General features: G+C 53.2%; 2 protein-coding genes across 3 annotated transcripts in view; one reads left to right on the top strand and one right to left on the bottom strand.

Moving 5' to 3' along the window:
- Fam234a (family with sequence similarity 234 member A) overlaps positions 1-6770 on the top strand; it is a 30630-nt gene extending 23860 nt beyond the window's left edge. For both annotated transcript variants that reach the window (XM_038328794.2, XM_038328795.2), the window contains 10 exons: positions 1245-1361; positions 1689-1880; positions 2592-2722; positions 3292-3424; positions 3671-3800; positions 4182-4322; positions 4632-4707; positions 4903-5058; positions 5491-5593; positions 5682-6770. In XM_038328794.2, coding sequence (XP_038184722.1) covers positions 1245-1361; positions 1689-1880; positions 2592-2722; positions 3292-3424; positions 3671-3800; positions 4182-4322; positions 4632-4707; positions 4903-5058; positions 5491-5593; positions 5682-5893 — 1391 coding nt within the window. In that variant the 3' untranslated portion in view covers positions 5894-6770. The remainder of the gene's footprint in view (positions 1-1244; positions 1362-1688; positions 1881-2591; positions 2723-3291; positions 3425-3670; positions 3801-4181; positions 4323-4631; positions 4708-4902; positions 5059-5490; positions 5594-5681) is intronic.
- Positions 6771-8284: 1514 nt separating this feature from the next.
- Rgs11 (regulator of G protein signaling 11) lies at positions 8285-16194 on the bottom strand. Its single transcript, XM_042055027.1, is given in 16 exon segments — positions 8285-9124; positions 9212-9294; positions 10997-11135; positions 11214-11301; positions 11435-11550; positions 11643-11756; positions 11853-11914; positions 11989-12018; positions 13496-13564; positions 14068-14149; positions 14307-14383; positions 14725-14783; positions 14890-14941; positions 15476-15582; positions 15659-15875; positions 16113-16194. Coding segments are annotated over 16 exon segments (1479 nt in total). The 5' UTR covers positions 16182-16194; the 3' UTR covers positions 8285-9009.
- Positions 16195-17613: the final 1419 nt, after the last annotated feature.

A 17613-nucleotide genomic window follows, 5' to 3' on the forward strand; every position in this document is an offset into this window, starting at 1 on the left:
GTTGTGTTTTTTGGGTAGCCTTGGCAGTCCTTGAACTCACTCTCTAGACCAGGCTGGGCTCCGCCTCTGGCAGAGGAACCCAGATCCTCATCCTCTGCTAAGCTGTCCACTCCAGCCACTGCTGTTTGGACAGGCTCTGGCTATGGAACTGTTGCTGGCCTAGAATATACTACATTGCCTAGGCTGGCCTCAGACTTGTTATGTTATGAGGCTGTGAACTCATCCTAAACCTCCTGCTCCCAGTTCTTGTGCAGAAAACTGCTCTTGGCTGATAACTAGCCACATTGAACATCTTTGCATGTGCCTGTTCATCACTTAGACATCTTAGGAGAGATGGCTGTGAAATCCTTCACCCAGTTTCGTTTGTTTTATTTTTATTTTTACTTTTTTTAAAAAATATTTATTTGTTTATTATGTATACAATATTCTTTCTGCATGTATGCCCGAAGGGCAGAAGAGGGCACCAGACCCCATTACAGATGGTTGTGAGCCACCATGTGGTTGCTGGGAATTGAACTCAGGACCTTTGGAAGAGCAGGCAATGCTCTTAACCTCTGAGCCATCTCTCCAGCCCCTGTTTTATTTTTTTGAGACAGGGTTTCTCTGTGTAGTCTTGGATGTCCTAGAACTAGCACTGTAGACCAGACTGGCCTCCAACTTGCAGAGATTCACCTACTTTTACCTCCCTAGTGCTGGGATTAAAGGTGTGAGCCATCACACCAGGCCTGTATTTTCTAGTTCTATTTCTGTCTAGAAGTCTGATCCATTTTGAACTTTTGAGTATGATAAATGTCCAACTTCAACCTCTTATCTTTCAAAATCTTATGGTTTGATTTTAATCATAGAGCTTCTCATTTGAGCCCTTGATGACAGAGATACAGGGCCTAACAAGGGTGGAGTGTGACTGAATCCCATGCTTGCCTTGAGGATTGTCTTCTGTACAGATGTTCAGATTTTTTTTCACTTTGTTTGTTTTTTTCTTTTTGAGACAAGGTCTTTCTTTCAGCCCTGGCTGCCCTGGAACTCTCTGTATAGATCAGTCTGGCCTCGAACTCACAGAGATCTGCCTGCCTCTGAAGAAACTGCTTGTCTTAGTGAGGAAGGTCCTGCTCTTGTCTGGGGAGGGGAGCACCTCCCAGTGGCAAGTTGTATATTGGGAGCACCACGCCTCCCAGAGCATTCAACTTGACCTTCCCAAAGACAGGTGTGGCCCATGGAGCATAGTCTGTGACTTTCTTTTTCAGTCCCCTATGACTTTCTGGCTACCGGAGACGTAAACAGGGACAAGATCCAGGATGTTCTCTTTCTTTATAAAAACACCAACAGCAGTAATAATCTCACCAGATCCTGTGCCGATGAAGGTAATTCCTGTTCCGTTTAACAAGGTGCGTGCCCCCCTCCCCCCCTGGGATGAAGGCTCTCTTTGTTCACACCACCTTCTTATTTGGAGCATAGTGGAGGGGATTCAGGGAACCACCCCTTCCTTTTTTCTTTCTAATAGAATAGGTTAAATAAGGCTCTCAGTTCCCTCACTCTGCCTGGGGCCAACCCCAGTGCCTTCTGAGACTCTGGTCTAAGGGGAAGTAAAGGAAATGGGCCCAGTCACGTGGCTGAGACACAGAATAAGGGAGCCAGGAGGTGGCAGAACACTGTCTGCTGACCAAATGGCTGCCCCCTCTACCCTCCAGGCTTTTCCACTCCTTGTGCCTTTGTGGCTGCTGTGTCAGGGGCCAATGGCAGCGTGCTCTGGGAGAGACCTGTGGCCCAAGATGTCGCCCTTGTAAAGTGTGCCCTGCCCCAAGCGTCGGACAGTGAGGTGTCTTCTGCCTGTGTCCTTGTGGGAAGACTTGGTTCTTTCATCTCAGTCAGCTTATTCACAGGTCAGCCCTGGCTCTCTCCTGGGGGTTGCTGAGTGGGTGGGAACCGTTCACTTGGAAGCCAGTGGTGTCAGCTCTTGCTGCTCTGCCGTGTTGCCCTTGCGTCTTTGCAAACACAGTTTGCATCTTGCTGTGGATGCTAACAGACAGCTAGTGTCACCTGCTATGAGGTGATAGCGGTCAGCCTTGGCTCTTGGTGGCTTAGAGGGCTGGACTGAGCCTACTGATACTGCTCTACTAGAACAAGTCTCCGAGCCTTCGTGTAACAGGCCAGAGGAAGAGAAGCACGCCTAACTTTTATGTGAGCATCTGGGGATCTGAACTCTGGCCGTCACACTTGTGTAGCAAGTGCTTTAGCCATTGAGCCACCCTCCTGCTCCCTGATGCTGTAGTTTTTTGCAAGGTCATACTATGTAGCCCAGACTGACCTGGATCTTATTATGTATCCCAGGCTGGCTTTTCACTTGCAGAAGCCTCCTGGGTCAGCTTCCTAATGCTGACATTACAGGCCTGAGCCATGGTACCCAGCTGCTTTTTCAAGAGGCTATCTAGTGTCTTCTCACTCAGCTGTGTTGTGCTTGTTCTGCCACATTTCAGAGCACTTGTACACACTCCTGTATCTAAGTGGCCTCAGGATCCCAAGGATGGCTGCCCTCATCTAAGTCTATCGTTGGTTTGTCAAGATGATTGGAACCTCTGTGTGTTTGGTTTTAGGGGAAACCCTGTGGAACCACTCCAGCAATTTGGGTGGGAATGCTTCTGTATTGAGCCCCCTGCTCCAGGTGCCCGATGTTGATGGTGACGGCGCCCCAGACCTACTGATCCTCGCTCGGGAGGGGCACGAGGTGATAAGCATAGTTCTCAAGTACCCCAGGCCCACTTACCCCCTTTTCTTCCTCTTCCACTTCTCCCTAGAGAGAATTTCTGTGACCACCCAGCAGGGGGTTCTCCCAGGGCTCTGTATTCTGAGGTTCACACATGCAGCATCCAAGGTCCATACATGCAACTTCCTGGGGTCCACACATGCAGTATCCTGGGGTCCACACATGCAGCATCCTGGGGTCCACACATGCAGCATCCTGAGGTCCACACGTGCAGCGTCCTGAGGTCCACACATGCAGTATTCTGGGAGGCTTCATCTCTACAGTAACTTGCTGACTTCCCCATGGGTGGCAGAATGCACATGGCTTATGTACAGGTTGGCGTGAGCCTGCAGCTCCCATGACCTACAGCTCCCATGCTTCCCAGCAGGCTGTGCAGAACAGTCGCAATGCTCCCTGTTGGTCACTTTCCTCAAAGTACTTTTCCCCCAGACCCAAAGGGTGTTGACCACCTTCTTTGCAGCTCCCTAAAGCTCCCCTGCCCTCCCATGGAGCTGGTTCTCGCTCTTCCCTACTGCTCTTTGTTACTCCAGGTCAGTGGGGCTATCTATTCAGGCAGCACCGGGTACCAGATTGGCCACAGAGACAGCCTGGGTGTGGATGGAGACGGTGGCGCCCTCCTCCACGTGACCAGAACGGGAGCTCACTATATTCTCCTGCCTTGTGGTATGTTGGATGCCACATTCTTGGGATGGGCTTTTCTCCTGGAGTGATGCTGGACAGAACACTGGGTTCTGGGCTAGATAAAGAAGCATATAAATTAGTGACTGGCCACCTTGTGGCCACTCTGGTTCGTGAGCTGACAAGCAACAATCAGGAAGCCCAAGGGCTAGACTGGGTGTGATTCCAGAGGTGGGACTGATGGATGCACCTGGTCCCCATGGTGACTGTGTCCTTCTGTGTTTTGAACAGCAAGTGCTCTCTGCGGCGTTTCTGTGAAGGGTCTCTATGAGAGAGTCACTGGGAGAGATGGCCAGTTTAAGGAAGACTCCTACTGGGAGAATATGCTTAATAGCTCTGCCCACCGGAGGCTTCTGCCCAGGTTTGTTTGACACACAGGTCTTAGTTAGGGACAACCTTGTGTGGAGCACAAGACAACCAAACTAGGTCCTTGTAGTACTGTTAGGCCGCCATGTCTTTGGAAATGAAAAATGGACAAGAAAAAGCAGAGTAAAAACTGAGAAGACTGGGGTGGCTTCGTGATAGTGTGCTTGGCTAGCTTTCATCCCCCAGTAGTAGAGAAAAATATTGTATGGGGAGATCATCCTTGTTCCACAAACAGCATCTCATTTATACTTCCAAGCTAGAGAACTGAGAAACATGGAGATACACCATGGGGGCCTGAGGGAAGAATCCCAACAGGCCTGTCTTGGTGAGGCAGGGCCCATATGCCCCCACCACCACCTCCACTCTCCTCGTCTAGCTCTGGAGCAGTTCGCTACCTGATGAATGTCCCAGGGAAAGCTGGCCAAGACGTGCTCCTTGTGAGCTCTGAGGCCTGTATGCTGCTGGATGGACAAGATCTGATGCCCAGGTGGACCCTTGGTGCAACTCAGGTTCTGAGGTATGTGCAGTTGCTGCTGAGTGTGGGTGGGGGTGCACGCCGGCTCAGGACCTCAGCATGTCCTGAGCCGGGGGGATGGACAGTGGGCTAGAAGGCCTGTGTGATTCTGTTAGAGGCCTCCTTGCTGTCCTCGGATCTGTCCTTTGTCACTGGAGGGGCTTCTGAAGCTGCTGGTCACAAGTACTAGCCCCTCAGCCTGGGTCTAGATGTAGGTAGCCCCATCCAATCCAGGAGCTGCAGCTGTGGAAATTTCATCTCAGATTCCTGTACCAAGACCTTCTGTGATGTCTTCTTCCTTAATCCTTACAGAAAACCCATCCTTGGCCACTACAAACCAGACACTTTGGCTGTGGTCATTGAAAATGGAACCAGTATTGATAGACAGGTAGACTGGGCTTCCTGTGTGGATTGGGTGTCTACCTTGTCAAAGGCTGATGACAAACTGTGAAAGCAGACAGTGCTGAGCCCCAGGCTGCTGCCCTCAGATGGGGAGGTGATTCAGAGAGCAGCCTTTGTGGCTGGCATGGCTGATCAAGCTGGGGCTGGGGCTGTCTGCCAGTAGTGTTCCCTCCCTCCCCAGATCCTACTTCTGGACCTCAGTACTGGGTCTATGCTGTGGAGCCAGCACCTCCCAAGCCTGCCTGGGGGCCCACCATCCACAAGCCTGATGACAGCAGACCACCGCTCAGCCTTCTTCTTCTGGGGCCTTCATGAGCTTGTCAGCGCCGATGAGATGGTACAGGGTCATATGTTCAGGCAATACTCCTTGTTGGGATCTGGTGCCAGATCCCCCTTGGAAGCTGCCAGGGACTGGACCACCAGAAGTCCACTGCATGAGCAGCAGACCTGGAGAAAAGGGATCCAGGCCAAGGGGGAGGTATCATGATGTGCCTTGGGGCTACAGGAGAAGGATCTTGGAGGTGAGGTGGACCTGTAATTAGGAGAGCAGGTGCTTATGAACACCAGGAAGGACCAGGACCAGGTGGGGGAAGCAGGGGATAGCAGATATTCACGGAACAGGAAGTAGCTTTCTGGGGGCCCTGGTAGGCATAGTCTAAACAAGGATAACACATGGATAACCACTTTTGAAGGTAACTTGAGGGCTGCGCACTTAGACGTGGCGGTAGCCTGGGCGCAGCAGGTCAGGTGCACTGTGTTCTCACTTCAGGGTCCCCAAGACATGCAGCACAGCCTGTACATGTTCCACCCCACCCTGCCTGGCATCCTGCTGGAGCTCACCAATGTGACTGCCAACATCGTGGCCTTTGATGGTGAGCATGGGCTTGGGCACTGGGTCCGGGCCTTCCCAGTGCTAGTTTGCTCTGGCCAGTCCTGAGCACCACTGACTGTCCCCCACAGCCATCCTGTTCGAGCCAAGTCGCCATGCTGCCTATGTGCTCCTGACGGGCCCAGCAAGCTCAGATATGCCTGGCCTGGTCTCTGTGACCAAACACAAAGTGCGAGACCTCGTTCCTGGCAGCAGAGTGGTCCACCTAGGCGACGGCAGCTCAGACAGCGACCAGGCTGTCCGTGACCGATTCTCCCGCCTGCGGTACCGAAGTGAGGTGTAGGTGGTGGCGGCTGCAGCAGATGGAGACTCCAACTGTGAAAACAAAGCCTCCTGGAAAGTTGGCCTACCCTCAGCCTCCACGCTGACCTCACTGCTTGCCCTGGTCATTCTGGCCCTCTGAGAGTTATGGCCTTACCAGCTATACCCATGGATGTTGGAGGCACCTCCAGTCTCCTGCCTATACCATGTCCTCCCTCAAAGGTCTCACTGTGTGACTCATATGATCTGGTCAAGGCTAGTAGGCCTCCCTGTGGTCTCTCTGAGCCAGCCCTTCAGGAAGCCCCCCACTTAGTGCCTCTGCACCTTCTCACACTCCACTGAAAAAGCCGCTGCTCTGGGGTGTGCTCTTCCCAGCCCCTGCCTGTGGTGTCTGTCCGTCCTCTCCTTTCAGCCTGGCTCTCCCCTTGTCTGCACTGTCTCTCAGGAGTCACAGAGCTCAGGGGGTGGTGGGCCCCGGGCAGCTTCAGGGCTGCAGCTAGAACCTAAGCTGCTTTCCCAAAGCAGGAGGGAGCATGTCTCCTGAGCAGCAAGAGTTTTCCCAGCAGAAGGGGGTTTGGACTGGAGCCTGTGGGTGTACTTGAGGGACCTCTGGAATACACGTTGAATCTGTCTCTTCCTCAGTACACTGGACCTGCTGTCTGCACAAAATCCCTGCAGCCCCGAGCACAGCAGGCGTATCCCTTTTCCTGCTCTCTGGTGCTTACCTGATACAGGTCTCACCTTGTGCCTTGTTGCTCCTGAGGCCCAAGGGCAACAGAACAGCTCTGCTCAGACCAGATCCCTAGCTCTGTAGCCAAAGCAGTCCCATGACCCTAGCCACCATCGAAAACAACATAATAAATGATTTGCACTGATGAGGGGAAAGCCCCAGGAGCTCATTGTGAGCCTGCAGTCTGTCTGGATGTCTCTCGACTTGCAATACACAAAGGGATTATTCTAAGTCATTACCAGGAATTGCCAGGTCTTGGAGCCAAGGTTAAGAGGGCAGTTAAAATGAGAGCTCTACACAGGCCTGCCCAATAGGAACAAGCCTGTATTCCGCACAGCCTCTAGGATGGTCACCAGGACAGCCGCTCCCGCTGTCTCGGCAGGCACCTCGTGTCCTCTGTTCTGCTGTGCAGTGTAATGAAATGGAAGATCAGGTCAGCTCTGGCTGCTGTCACTGCACAGGAGAACCTACCTGGAAGGGTTTCAGGGCTTGACCTGAGAGTATCAGTTCTTCTGAGAACCTTGGGGTTTGCTAAACATAAACTTGTTCTCATAACTGCACATGCTCAAAAATCTTTTTTTTTAATATTTATTTATTTATTATGTATACAATATTCTGTCTGTGTGTATGTCTGCAGGCCAGAAGAGGGCACCAGATCTCATTATAGATGGTTGTGAGCCACCATGTGATTGCTGGGAATTGAACTCAGGACCTTCGGAAGAGCAGGCAGTGCTCTTAACCGCTGAGCCATCTCTCCAGCCCCAGCTCAAAAATCTTAAATGTGCACGTGCATAAAAGCCTAAGGTGTCAACACGAGGGCTGAGGTTGATGGTAGGTGTTTTCAAGGCAGGAAATGGGTCCTTCCACCCTGAGAAGTAAAGATAACTCAGCATGCATGTCACTCTGAGAAGAAATGGTGATGGGGAAGAAGGGTGTACCTCCAGATTTCAGGAGCCAGGCTCTCCACTGCACCGGATGAGGTGCAGGGTGAAAGGGCAGACACCAGTCAGGCTGGGTTGTGCTCGCTACCCTGCTCCCCGAAGGCCACCTAGTGGCTGTTGAGGACAGTGGCCTGTTTATGGTCATTAAGGGACCAGACCAGGCAGTTTCCCCTCTAGCCTGCCCAAGGTTTCTTAGGGTCCCTAGGCTTCCATTGCGTTGTGTCTCCTGCAGCTAGGCACACCTGCTCTAGGGGACACCAGACAGATGGAAGCATCTTGTCTGCTCACACCTTCTTTGACAAGTTTCTGGCTTTCTCTTGCACTCACGTGACCAAGGGCCTCGGCTGCAGACTGACACCACCGAAGCCTGAGGGGATTGGGCCACTCAGCAGCCTGAGCATGGTGGGCACCCTCCACGGTAGAGATAAGATGACCTGGGAATTGGTTCTCTCTACCATGTAGGTCCTGGGGATTGAACTCAGATCAGGCTTGACAACAAGCACCTTTACCCACTGAATCATTCTGCCAGACCTGCAGTGGCTGCTTTTTATACCAGAACCACACCCTTGATCTCCCCCTCAGGCTCTTCACACACACCAATATACAACATGTGACATGCTTATACTACAGATGCCACACGTCACATGCAACATGCATGCATGCCACCTACTATGCCTTGTGTTGCAGACACACAAGCCATGGGCTTAGGCCAAGCTGGACCTACAGGAGAATGCACTAGGCAAGGGCTTGAATCTTTTATTTCTGTAGAAATGAGTTGTGAGCAGAGATTGGAGAACAACCCTGGTGGGAGCTGCATGGCAGGAGGTGGCATCTGTGTTTCTAGCTCTGGAGCAGGGATGGCAATGCTAGCGGCTTGGGACAGCCTGGAGAGGGAGACTGTTCCTTGGCAAAGACCTGCCCTATGGGGTCTGGGAGCATCACAACCAGGACAGCAGCATGGAGTTGCCTTTCTACAGATCTGGTAAGACGGGTGGGAGAGATGCCATGTACAGTGGTGAATGTGGTACCTGCAGTTACCGTCTACTAAGCTCCAGCAGAACAAGGAACCCACACAGTGGTGGAGCCCTCCTGAATAGGATGGCATAGCCAGAGACCAGTATCTCTTCATAGGTCACTAACTTGACATTCTAGAGAAGAGATGGCCACCTCACCTAGTCTTGAACTTAAGATGAAAGACTACCAGGAACTCTGAGGATTACCTTCTAGGAACAAGTCCTATCCTGGTAAGGCTCAGCCAATGAAGTCTCTCCACTAGGAATCAGTGGGGCTGGACCAGTCGCTTCTAGGCAGGGGAGGATTTCCTTAGTGGAGGCCCAAGGGCCTTATAGCCAGGCTGGGCTCTTTACACAGGGCAATACCAGTGCTGGGAGCCCAGTGTCAAGGAGAGCATGACCCCACAGGGTGTCAGGCAGGTGATGGTAAAGTGAGGTGACTGGCAAGATCCAATTACTGCTCCCCGTTGCCACCTGCAGGGGTGCTGGTCGCTGCAGGCTCCCCAGGGGTAGATTGAAGAACAGGGCTGGGGCTTGAGTGCAGAGGCTTCCGCAAGAATGGAAATGCCCTGGGGATAAGAAAGTGCTGAGGACCCAGGTCACCTTTCTGCAGGGTCCTCCCTGCCCAGTGGGTAGAGGGTGCTGGAATGGCTCACCGGCGCTTCGTCTCCAGCGGAATCACAGCTTCCTCTAGCAGGCCCTTGTATATGTCAGACTTCAGGAACCTCGGGTAGGAGTCCTGCAGGAGACATCATCCTGTCTGACTCTTCCACTTCCTAGCCAGGTCCAGTCAGGCATTTCTGGGGCCAGCCACCTTCTTGCTCATAGGCTATGCAGGACAGGGTGCTGGGGGTGGGGGCAACCATCCAACACTAGCCCAAACCAAGACCTAGAGAGACCTGCCACCCATCTGGTGGGGCCACCAGACTGTGAAACATGGGCAAGAGGCACCGTATTCACACATGGAGGGATGAACCAGTATCTCCAGCCAGGGATGAGGAGCCAGAGTGCTCCCATCTCTCTGTAGAGGCAGGGCAAGAATGCTGGGTTTTAACTGCACAGCAGAGCCAGGCTAGAAGGCTCACACCTGTAATCACAACCCTTGGGAGGCAAAGGGAGGAGCATGAGTTCATGGATATCCTGGGATACATAGTGAGATTATAAAGAAAGAAATCGTCCTTTAAAGGGCAGAGCACTAGAAAAATAGAGAAAACCTACAAAAACCCTCACTAAAGCCAGGTGTGGTGGTGCATACCATTAGCACTCTGGACGCAGAGGCAGGTGGATCTCTGAGTTCAAGGCCAGCCTTGTCTACATAGTGAGTTCCAAGACAGCCAGAGCTACATAGAGAGGTCCTGTCTTAAAAAAAAAAAAAAGACACACACACACACCAGAGAGCAGGAGGCCAACAAGGGCTGGGGGGGGGTTCACCGAATGATCATTAAGATGACCAGGCCAGGAGTGTCAGCTTGAGTCCAAGTGGGAGAACTCACAAATCAGGGTCTCTCTGTGTAGCCCTGTCTGCCCTGGAATTCACTCTATAGAACAGGCTGGCCTCAAATTCAGAGATCCCAGAGATCCACCTGCCTCTGCCTCCCAAGTGCTGGGATTAAAGCTGTGCACCACCACACCTAGATTTTTTTTTGAGAAAACAATGTTTGTTTAATGGTGTGATGATAAATGTCTGAAATCCTAGCAGTCTAGGGTGGAAACAGAAGGATCAGGAGTTCGGAGTCATCCATAGCAAATTCAAGGCCAGTCTGAACTACAGGAGACTGGCTCTAATGACAACGATGATGATAGTCAATTGTTACAGGTTGAAATGTATTAAATATGTTGAAATCCATGTGTTTTGTGTGTTTTGTTTTGTTTTGAGACAGGATCTCACTATGTAGATCAGGCTGGCCTTGAATTTACAGAGATCCACCTGCCTCTGACTCCCTAGTGCCAGGATTAAAAGTTTGCAACACCGTGCCCTAAGAAATCTATTTATTTATTATAGTATTAAACAACATCAAGAGGCTGAGGCAGGAGATTCACCTACAAGTCAAAGGCAAGCTGGACATTTATACTTAGTTAGAGATTATAGAGTGAGACCCCCAACTCAGACAAACTAAAAAACTTGCTAACTCCCCTGAACACATACTAAGGACCCAGCTAATTGCTTTAAAACTGATCAGTACTGTAAAGAATCGAGTTTTGACTCCATCTATACCACTAGATGACCAGAGAATACACAAACGGGTGGGGTGGGATGGGGTGGGCTGACGGACAGCCCAGTCAAAAGACAGTAGGCAATGGTGGGGTCTGAACGCCACCACACTGGTTTACTGAAACCAGGGCAGTGAGTGGCAGAGGCTGTGTTTGCTCCTTAGGAAGCCAACAGAACTGAAAGCCAAGCAGGCAGGGTTGTGACGGCAGTGACACCAGGATGTGCCCACCTTCTTCATGAGCATGTAGATATGCAGCTGGGCTGCATCGAGGACATAGCGGTGTGGCTGGCGCATCCCCTCCAGGGTCCACTCCATTGTCCGGCTGTCAATGTTGACCCAGCGGGCAGCTCCAGGGGCCAGGAACTGCCTGGGACACAGATGGTACAGAGCAAGCCCATGCTGGGCCTGAGCGATGGCCAACTAGCTTCCCCTTCCACACACTTACTGATAGACAGCATCCACCAGGGCAGGGACCTGGGCCTGCCCGCCAAAGCGCAGCTCCTCACAAGCCTCCCAGAAGCTGAGGTTTTCCGCTGAGGACAGGGCAGCCAATCAGGGTTAGGGGTCCCACTGAGAAAGCTAGAGAAAGCCTGGGGCAGGGTCCCAGGCAGTGGCCTCCATCCCTCGAGGGTGCGGGTGCGTATAGCGGGAAGGTAGGCTCCTCACCGCTGAATTCCTTCTGGAGAAAGTCCATGAAGTGGCCACGCCCCACGGGGTCATCCAGGAGCTCCCGGAAGCTGAAGCTCCATCGCTCCACACGGAGCTTTGTAGGGGCAGCCACCCTGGGAGGGAAGAGGGGAGAGCAAGAGAGAGTGGGCTGCTGATCCTGCTAACAGTCTGGGAGTGACTGACTACCCGAACACCCAGGGCTTACTTGGGCGCATTCATGGCCCAGTAGGTGACGTCATCTGTGATCCAAGGGTTGCTGGGCAGGCATCCTGACATGATGGGATCGTGCGGGCCATGCTGGCTGCTGAACTTCAGGTACCTGGGGGGTTCCAGGGACCAGTGCAGGATGGCCTTAGGGACAAGGAGCTCTACAAAGGGTCTGGGTTGGGAGGGTCTCTTGCTGCCCCTCACTCACGCCTCGAGGCAGACAGAGGACTTCACCCGGTTCCTGCCCAATGCCTTCCTGAAGCGCTCGATCTAAGACACCAGAGCTGAGTCAGGACCTGTGGTAGGGGAGGGGTGTCCCTACCCCCCAAGTTTCTAGGACCTACCTCACACTTATAGAAATCCGAGCTCTAGGTCTGGAAGACAGGGGAGGCCTGAGTTACAAGGCAGCCTTCTGGGGTTCAGGAATCCTCCTATGCCACCAACCAGGGCTGAGACTTTGCCCCACCAGGATGCAGCAAAGAGTGGCTCAGACCTGCCCCCAACTTTTGGAGTCCCCTCCTCCTAGCTCTAGCCCTAGGGGAGGCCTTTGACAGCCTTTATCTAGAGACTCTGAAGATGCTCTACCAAACCCTAAGCCCAGCTACCTAGAAAGCCTTCACTTGTTAGTAACCTGTCATACTTTCTGATGACTTGAGGTATTTTTGTTGTTGACAGGGTTTTCTTTGGTTCATGCTGGCCTTGAACTAACGATGTAGTTGAGGATGCCCTTGTATTTCTGGTCCTTCTGCCCTCGCCTCCCAGGCGCGGTGATTGGAGTGTCTGCCGTCATACTTTGTTTGTTTGTTGTTTGTTTTGGTTTGTTTTTTTTTTCAAGACAGGATTTCTCTGTGTAATAGACCTGGCTGGCTCCACTGCCCTGGAACTCCCTTTGTAGACCAGGCTGGCCTTGAACGTAGAGATCTACCTGCCTCTGCCTCCCAAGTGTAAGGACTACAGACGTGAGCCATCGCTCCGGGCTGTTTGTTTTGAGAGACAGCGTCTCTTTATGTAGCCCTGGCTGTCCTGGAACTCACAGAGATCCACCTGCCTCTGCTTCTCAAGTGCTGAATGTAACAGCACATACCACCATGCCTGGCCTTTAAAGTCTTTCTGAAAACATGTATACTGAGCAATCTTTCTCAGGGGAGCCGGGTTTAACTAAGTGACAGCACATCTAGACAGCTCTGTATGGTTGACTGCAGGAGCCACCCAATAGACTGGCCAACTATTCCCAACTCCTTAGCCACACTGGGCCTGGGGTGGATGAGTCCCTGGCTTCCAACATTCATCCCAGTCTCTCTGCTTTTATATGGAAAAAGGTTAGGGGCTGAGTTAGCCAGGTGCTGTGAAAAACAGGATCTGCTCTAGAATGTGGTTTAGGTGGGGGTGACTGCTGCATTGTTAGGACCTGTCTGTGCTGGGTCCCACCTCCTCCAGGTTGGATGTTACCAAAGGCTTTGGAGGGAGGTGCCTGGTCCCCCAGGCCATAGCCTTGCCTGTCACCCTTTCACCTCCCTGGGAACTCTGATGTTGTTTCAGCCTGGGGGAAGAGCCTCCCCCGCCCCCCTTCCCCGGGACCACCACTTACTTGCACCCAAGGCAGCAGGTGGGAGAAAGGAGAAGGACAAAGTTACTAAGGGAGCCTGAGGTGGAGCGAAGACGGCACTGAGACCAGGCACAGCGAGAAATAGGGACCTTGGCGTTGCCGCATCAGGTCCATTTAGGTGGATCAAAGGATAAAGGGATAGATGAGCAGAGCAATGATCTCTGAAGTGGGTCAAGTGGAAGGGCATGTGTTAGCGTCAACACAGCAGGGAGTGGGGGTGCTGGGGCTGAATATGAGGCTCTTACCATCTGTACTCGGCTGGAGTTGTAAGAGCCCCTCTCAGGACCCTGCTCCAGAATGTTTGGTGCCCCAGGCTGCAGAAGGATGAGATGGGGTGCTAAGCCCCCCACTCCTGACAGTCTTCAATACCCTTCACTCTTTGGTGTGGAAACTGAGTCCAGACATGGTTTTGAATTCCACCTCTCTACCCACCCTGACCCAGAGTGAGCCCCTCAGATAGTAGGTGGACCTCAAGCCATGTGCTAGGACCTCAGATTCCCAGGCACTGCCACCCGAAACCCAGTCCCTCTGCTGTAGCTGGGCTCAGCCCCACCTTGGTCCCACGTTAGTGCTTGTGTGTCTCCCATACACACAGTGAAACTGGCTTGTTCTGTGGTCCTGACAAGAGGCAGCCTCAGGCCTAACCCTGTCACCTATATATTCTCAACCAAGAAGCAACAAACTGCCTGTCACCACCCAGACCCTGAAATACACCGTGTCCCTAAGTAGGCAGTTTTGAGAGAACCTTTTAGCAACATACACAGACCCTTTTTGACAACCAGGAGAGCTCCTCTGCCCTCACCACACGAGGACTCACAGGGGGCTTGTTCACCAGCCAGTATGTCTGCTCCTGACACGAAATGACCAGCCTGTCTCCCTTCCGGCGCTGCTTTGCTGCCCTGGGAGAGGTGAAAGGAAGCTGATCCCCACACATAGCCATGGGCAGGCAGTGCAGCCTGGGATGTGATGTTCTTGGCCCTAGGGCTGCCAGTGCCTAGCTGGCCATCCTGAACATTCCGAGCTCAGTGTCCCATTAGCTGTGGTTTGGTGTCTCACCGCAGCTGCTCTCGAGCCTGCATCACTACTAGATCCCAGGCATGGTTGATCTTCTTGTGCAGCTGGGCATAATGTTCCTGGAGGGCAGCAGGGTATTCAGTGGGTAAAGTGGGTAACCCACACCCAGGCCTAGCTCTGGAACACAGACCCCAGCTCCCAGGGGCACTGCAGGGATTTAGTGTAATGGTGCGTGTGTGTGTTTGTCCACCTGGTACAGAAACCATCTCACCCCATGGGAATTCTAAACCGGGGCTGCCTTCCCTTCTAGGAACCCTAAGCCTCCCCTAGAGGAATGGGAGGCTTCCCAGTGAGTCGGCAGGGGCTGAGTAGAGGTGCATTGTCTAGTGGCCTTGGCTGTATGCTGTGGGCTCAAGGGGTGAGTCTGTGCTGGAAGTCCTTAGTCTTCTGGAGGTCCCACCTTCTCGTAGTCCACCAGGGCCCCTTGTTTTTGGATGTTCTTCTTAGCCAGGTAGATGGCTGGAAGGATATGGACATAGTGCACAGGAGCCATCAGGGGGTCTAAACCCTATGGCACTGCCCTGGTACCCAGTTCCCAGACTGGATTTATAGCCATCCCACTCACCATAGTCCAGCTCAGCAGCTGGCCACAGAGTGCTTGTCCAGAAGTAGGGTGTCTTGTGTTGTGCAGGGAAAATGATGTCCAAGACCTTCTCATCTCTCTCCCAGTTACTCCCTACTATCTCATGGTTCCTAGCTATAGCTGGTCAGAGGGTGCTTCCTGATCTGGAAGCTCCCGCTGACCACCGCCCATTCTTTCTACCTGGAACTGAGCCACTTTGTTCCTTGGGGTCTTGTAAAGGGACCGCTTCCGTGACTCTGACCGGGGAAGAAGTGGAGCCTGATAACCCAAGGATGTGGTCACGGTCTGAGCATGGGGTGGCCTGGACTCACACGTGGAGGTGCAGGGCCCCTAACACCAGCAGATTATCTTTCAACGCTGGAACCTGCTGCTGGCTTCAGCTGAATGCTCCACACATTGCCCTTTGTATGGCTGCTGCAGCCCTAGAAAGTTGAAGCTCCCCTGCCTCTGTCCAGATCTTTTGGGGGAGGGCGCTGGTCCTGTCTAGTATGTCTCAACCTCCCGCTCCAACCCCAGTAAGCTCCACACCTCCCCTGGTGGCGGTACACCCTGCTACCCAGAGCCTGACCTGGAACCTGTAGGGTGTCTCATTGGGCCGGAGCGTCAAGTCTCGCGACTCACGCAGTGGGTAGATGTAGCCATGCTGCGCCAGGAGTGTGCCCAGGTGCAGGGCCTCTGACGAGAACGAAAACTAAGCGCTCCGCCAGCCTCCCCCTCCACACTCCCCGATTCGCGGTGTGCCTTGACTCACCCTCCTCGGAGATGCAGAACTTCTGAACCAGCCATTCCACGACATCTCTGCCTGCACGGGAGAGGCGAAGTGGGCGGAGACCGCGGCGCCCTGCTCCCCCAGGGTGTCCACGAGCCTCACCCGCTACCGCGTGGGGAATAACGGTGATCAAAAGGCGCTGGCTCCGCATCTTCACGCCCTGGTCAGGGTCCTGCATACTCACGATCACCCGCTCCATCTGAGAACGAGCGCAGGAGGTGGGGGGAACAACTCAGATCGCGCGCAGTTGCCCCCAGGCTCCCCAGGCCACCGCGCGGGGATAACAAACTGAAGCAGCAAAGGCCCAGGCCAGGGCCACCCAGTGCTGTCATTCTGAACTCCCAGTGCTTTCTCGGGTCTCCCCAGTGCTCTTCACCCGCCTCGCCTGCCGCGTTCCACGACCCCCTCCTACCAAACCTTATAGCCAAGGACCCACCTTGCTGAGATGTGGCCTCTGCATGCGGGAGGACCGGCCATGGGGTGTGCAGCCCGCAACCGTGGCCATGGCGGATGTCCGAGAGGAGACGCCCCGCCCCTTGCCGTCCCCTCCCGCCAAGGTTAACCGTGTGAGCACAGGTTCCTGCACGACCAAGTCAACGGAGCTCTCTCTCTCGGGCTGTGACTTGGGATGAAACCTCAGATGCCTGCCAAGCAAGGAACCTGCCTTGGTCTGGTGGCTACCTACCTCAGGGCTTGGTCTTGGAGATGGGGCATTTCACCGAAGCTCTGGAAAAGGACAGGTTTTCATCAGGGTGGAGATAGTAAGAAAGGATGAACCCTAGAAGGGATGGAGGACTCCAGCAGAGGCATCTGTGACTAGGTGGACCAGGTTGGGAGCAGCGGTTTAGGGTCTTGGTGGGCACTACTCCATCCATGGGTCCTTAAGAAGTGCAGGGACCAGAAGAGTCAGGGATGTGGGGTCAAGGCTGTAGTTTGACTGGCCCAAGGGTATCCTTTCAAATATATGGCACCATGTATGGCCATGGTGGAGCCATAGAGTGGTATGATGTAGCCCTCACCTGGCAGGATTACTGACCATTTATAAAAAGGCGTGAATGGGTCCTTTCTTCTTTCCTGAGGATAAGGTGCCCTCTTTCTCTTCCCTACCCAAGGGATGCTGGGAACCAAAGGAGGGAGCATTTGCCTTACTGAGATTAGGAACCTCCAATATGTTATTTGAGTTGATCCCAATGGATCAGGAGGCTGGAGAGTGTCCTGCCTAGATATGTTACATCTGCTGTAGATCCCAGCCTTCTGCTCCCCGCTGCTTCACCTACACATAAGGTCCCGCTGACCAAAGGACAGCAGTCCTCCCTGGATGAGTAGGCATTCTCTGGAGGTTTCAGGCTGCTGGCAGCTGAAGCCATCCCCAGCTAAGGACAAGCAATTTCAGTGTCTAACACTACACACTCCCTGCAGGGCAAGGGTGGGTCTCCCTGGCATCCTGGACCTTCTTAAAGGGTTTTGCTTTGGAAAGGTAGTAGGCAGTGTGACCACTAGCCCAATGTCTAAGCGTTCATGGTCCCTGCTACTCAGAAAAGCAAAGGTGGGTTGATCCCTGGCTCTCTCCAGAGAGGAAAAACACTCCTTTCAACAACTTCCTTACTCAGATCCAGGCCTTTGGTTCTGCAGTCTTCAGCTGAAGGCCCAGATCACCAACCATCTGCGTTGGCTAACCAACATTCCCTCCCATCCCTGGATCTCCTCGGGATGTCAAGATTAAGAAATTTCTCAGCACCCACTTTCTGTTTCTTCAGTATCCTTTCTTTTCCCGGTCATAGGAACCTGCAGAATTGCCTGAGTCCCAGGTCCCCACAGACACATCCCCCCACCTCACATTCACAGTCGGCACCAATAAGCTTTAAGGGATCCTTGACTCTGTGTGGCCCAGACTGCACTTCAGTGTGTGGGCGCCCAGAACCAACAGGGTGTGGCCC

Source organism: Arvicola amphibius, chromosome 4 (assembly GCF_903992535.2).
Source record: "Arvicola amphibius chromosome 4, mArvAmp1.2, whole genome shotgun sequence".
Lineage (NCBI taxonomy): Eukaryota > Metazoa > Chordata > Mammalia > Rodentia > Cricetidae > Arvicola > Arvicola amphibius.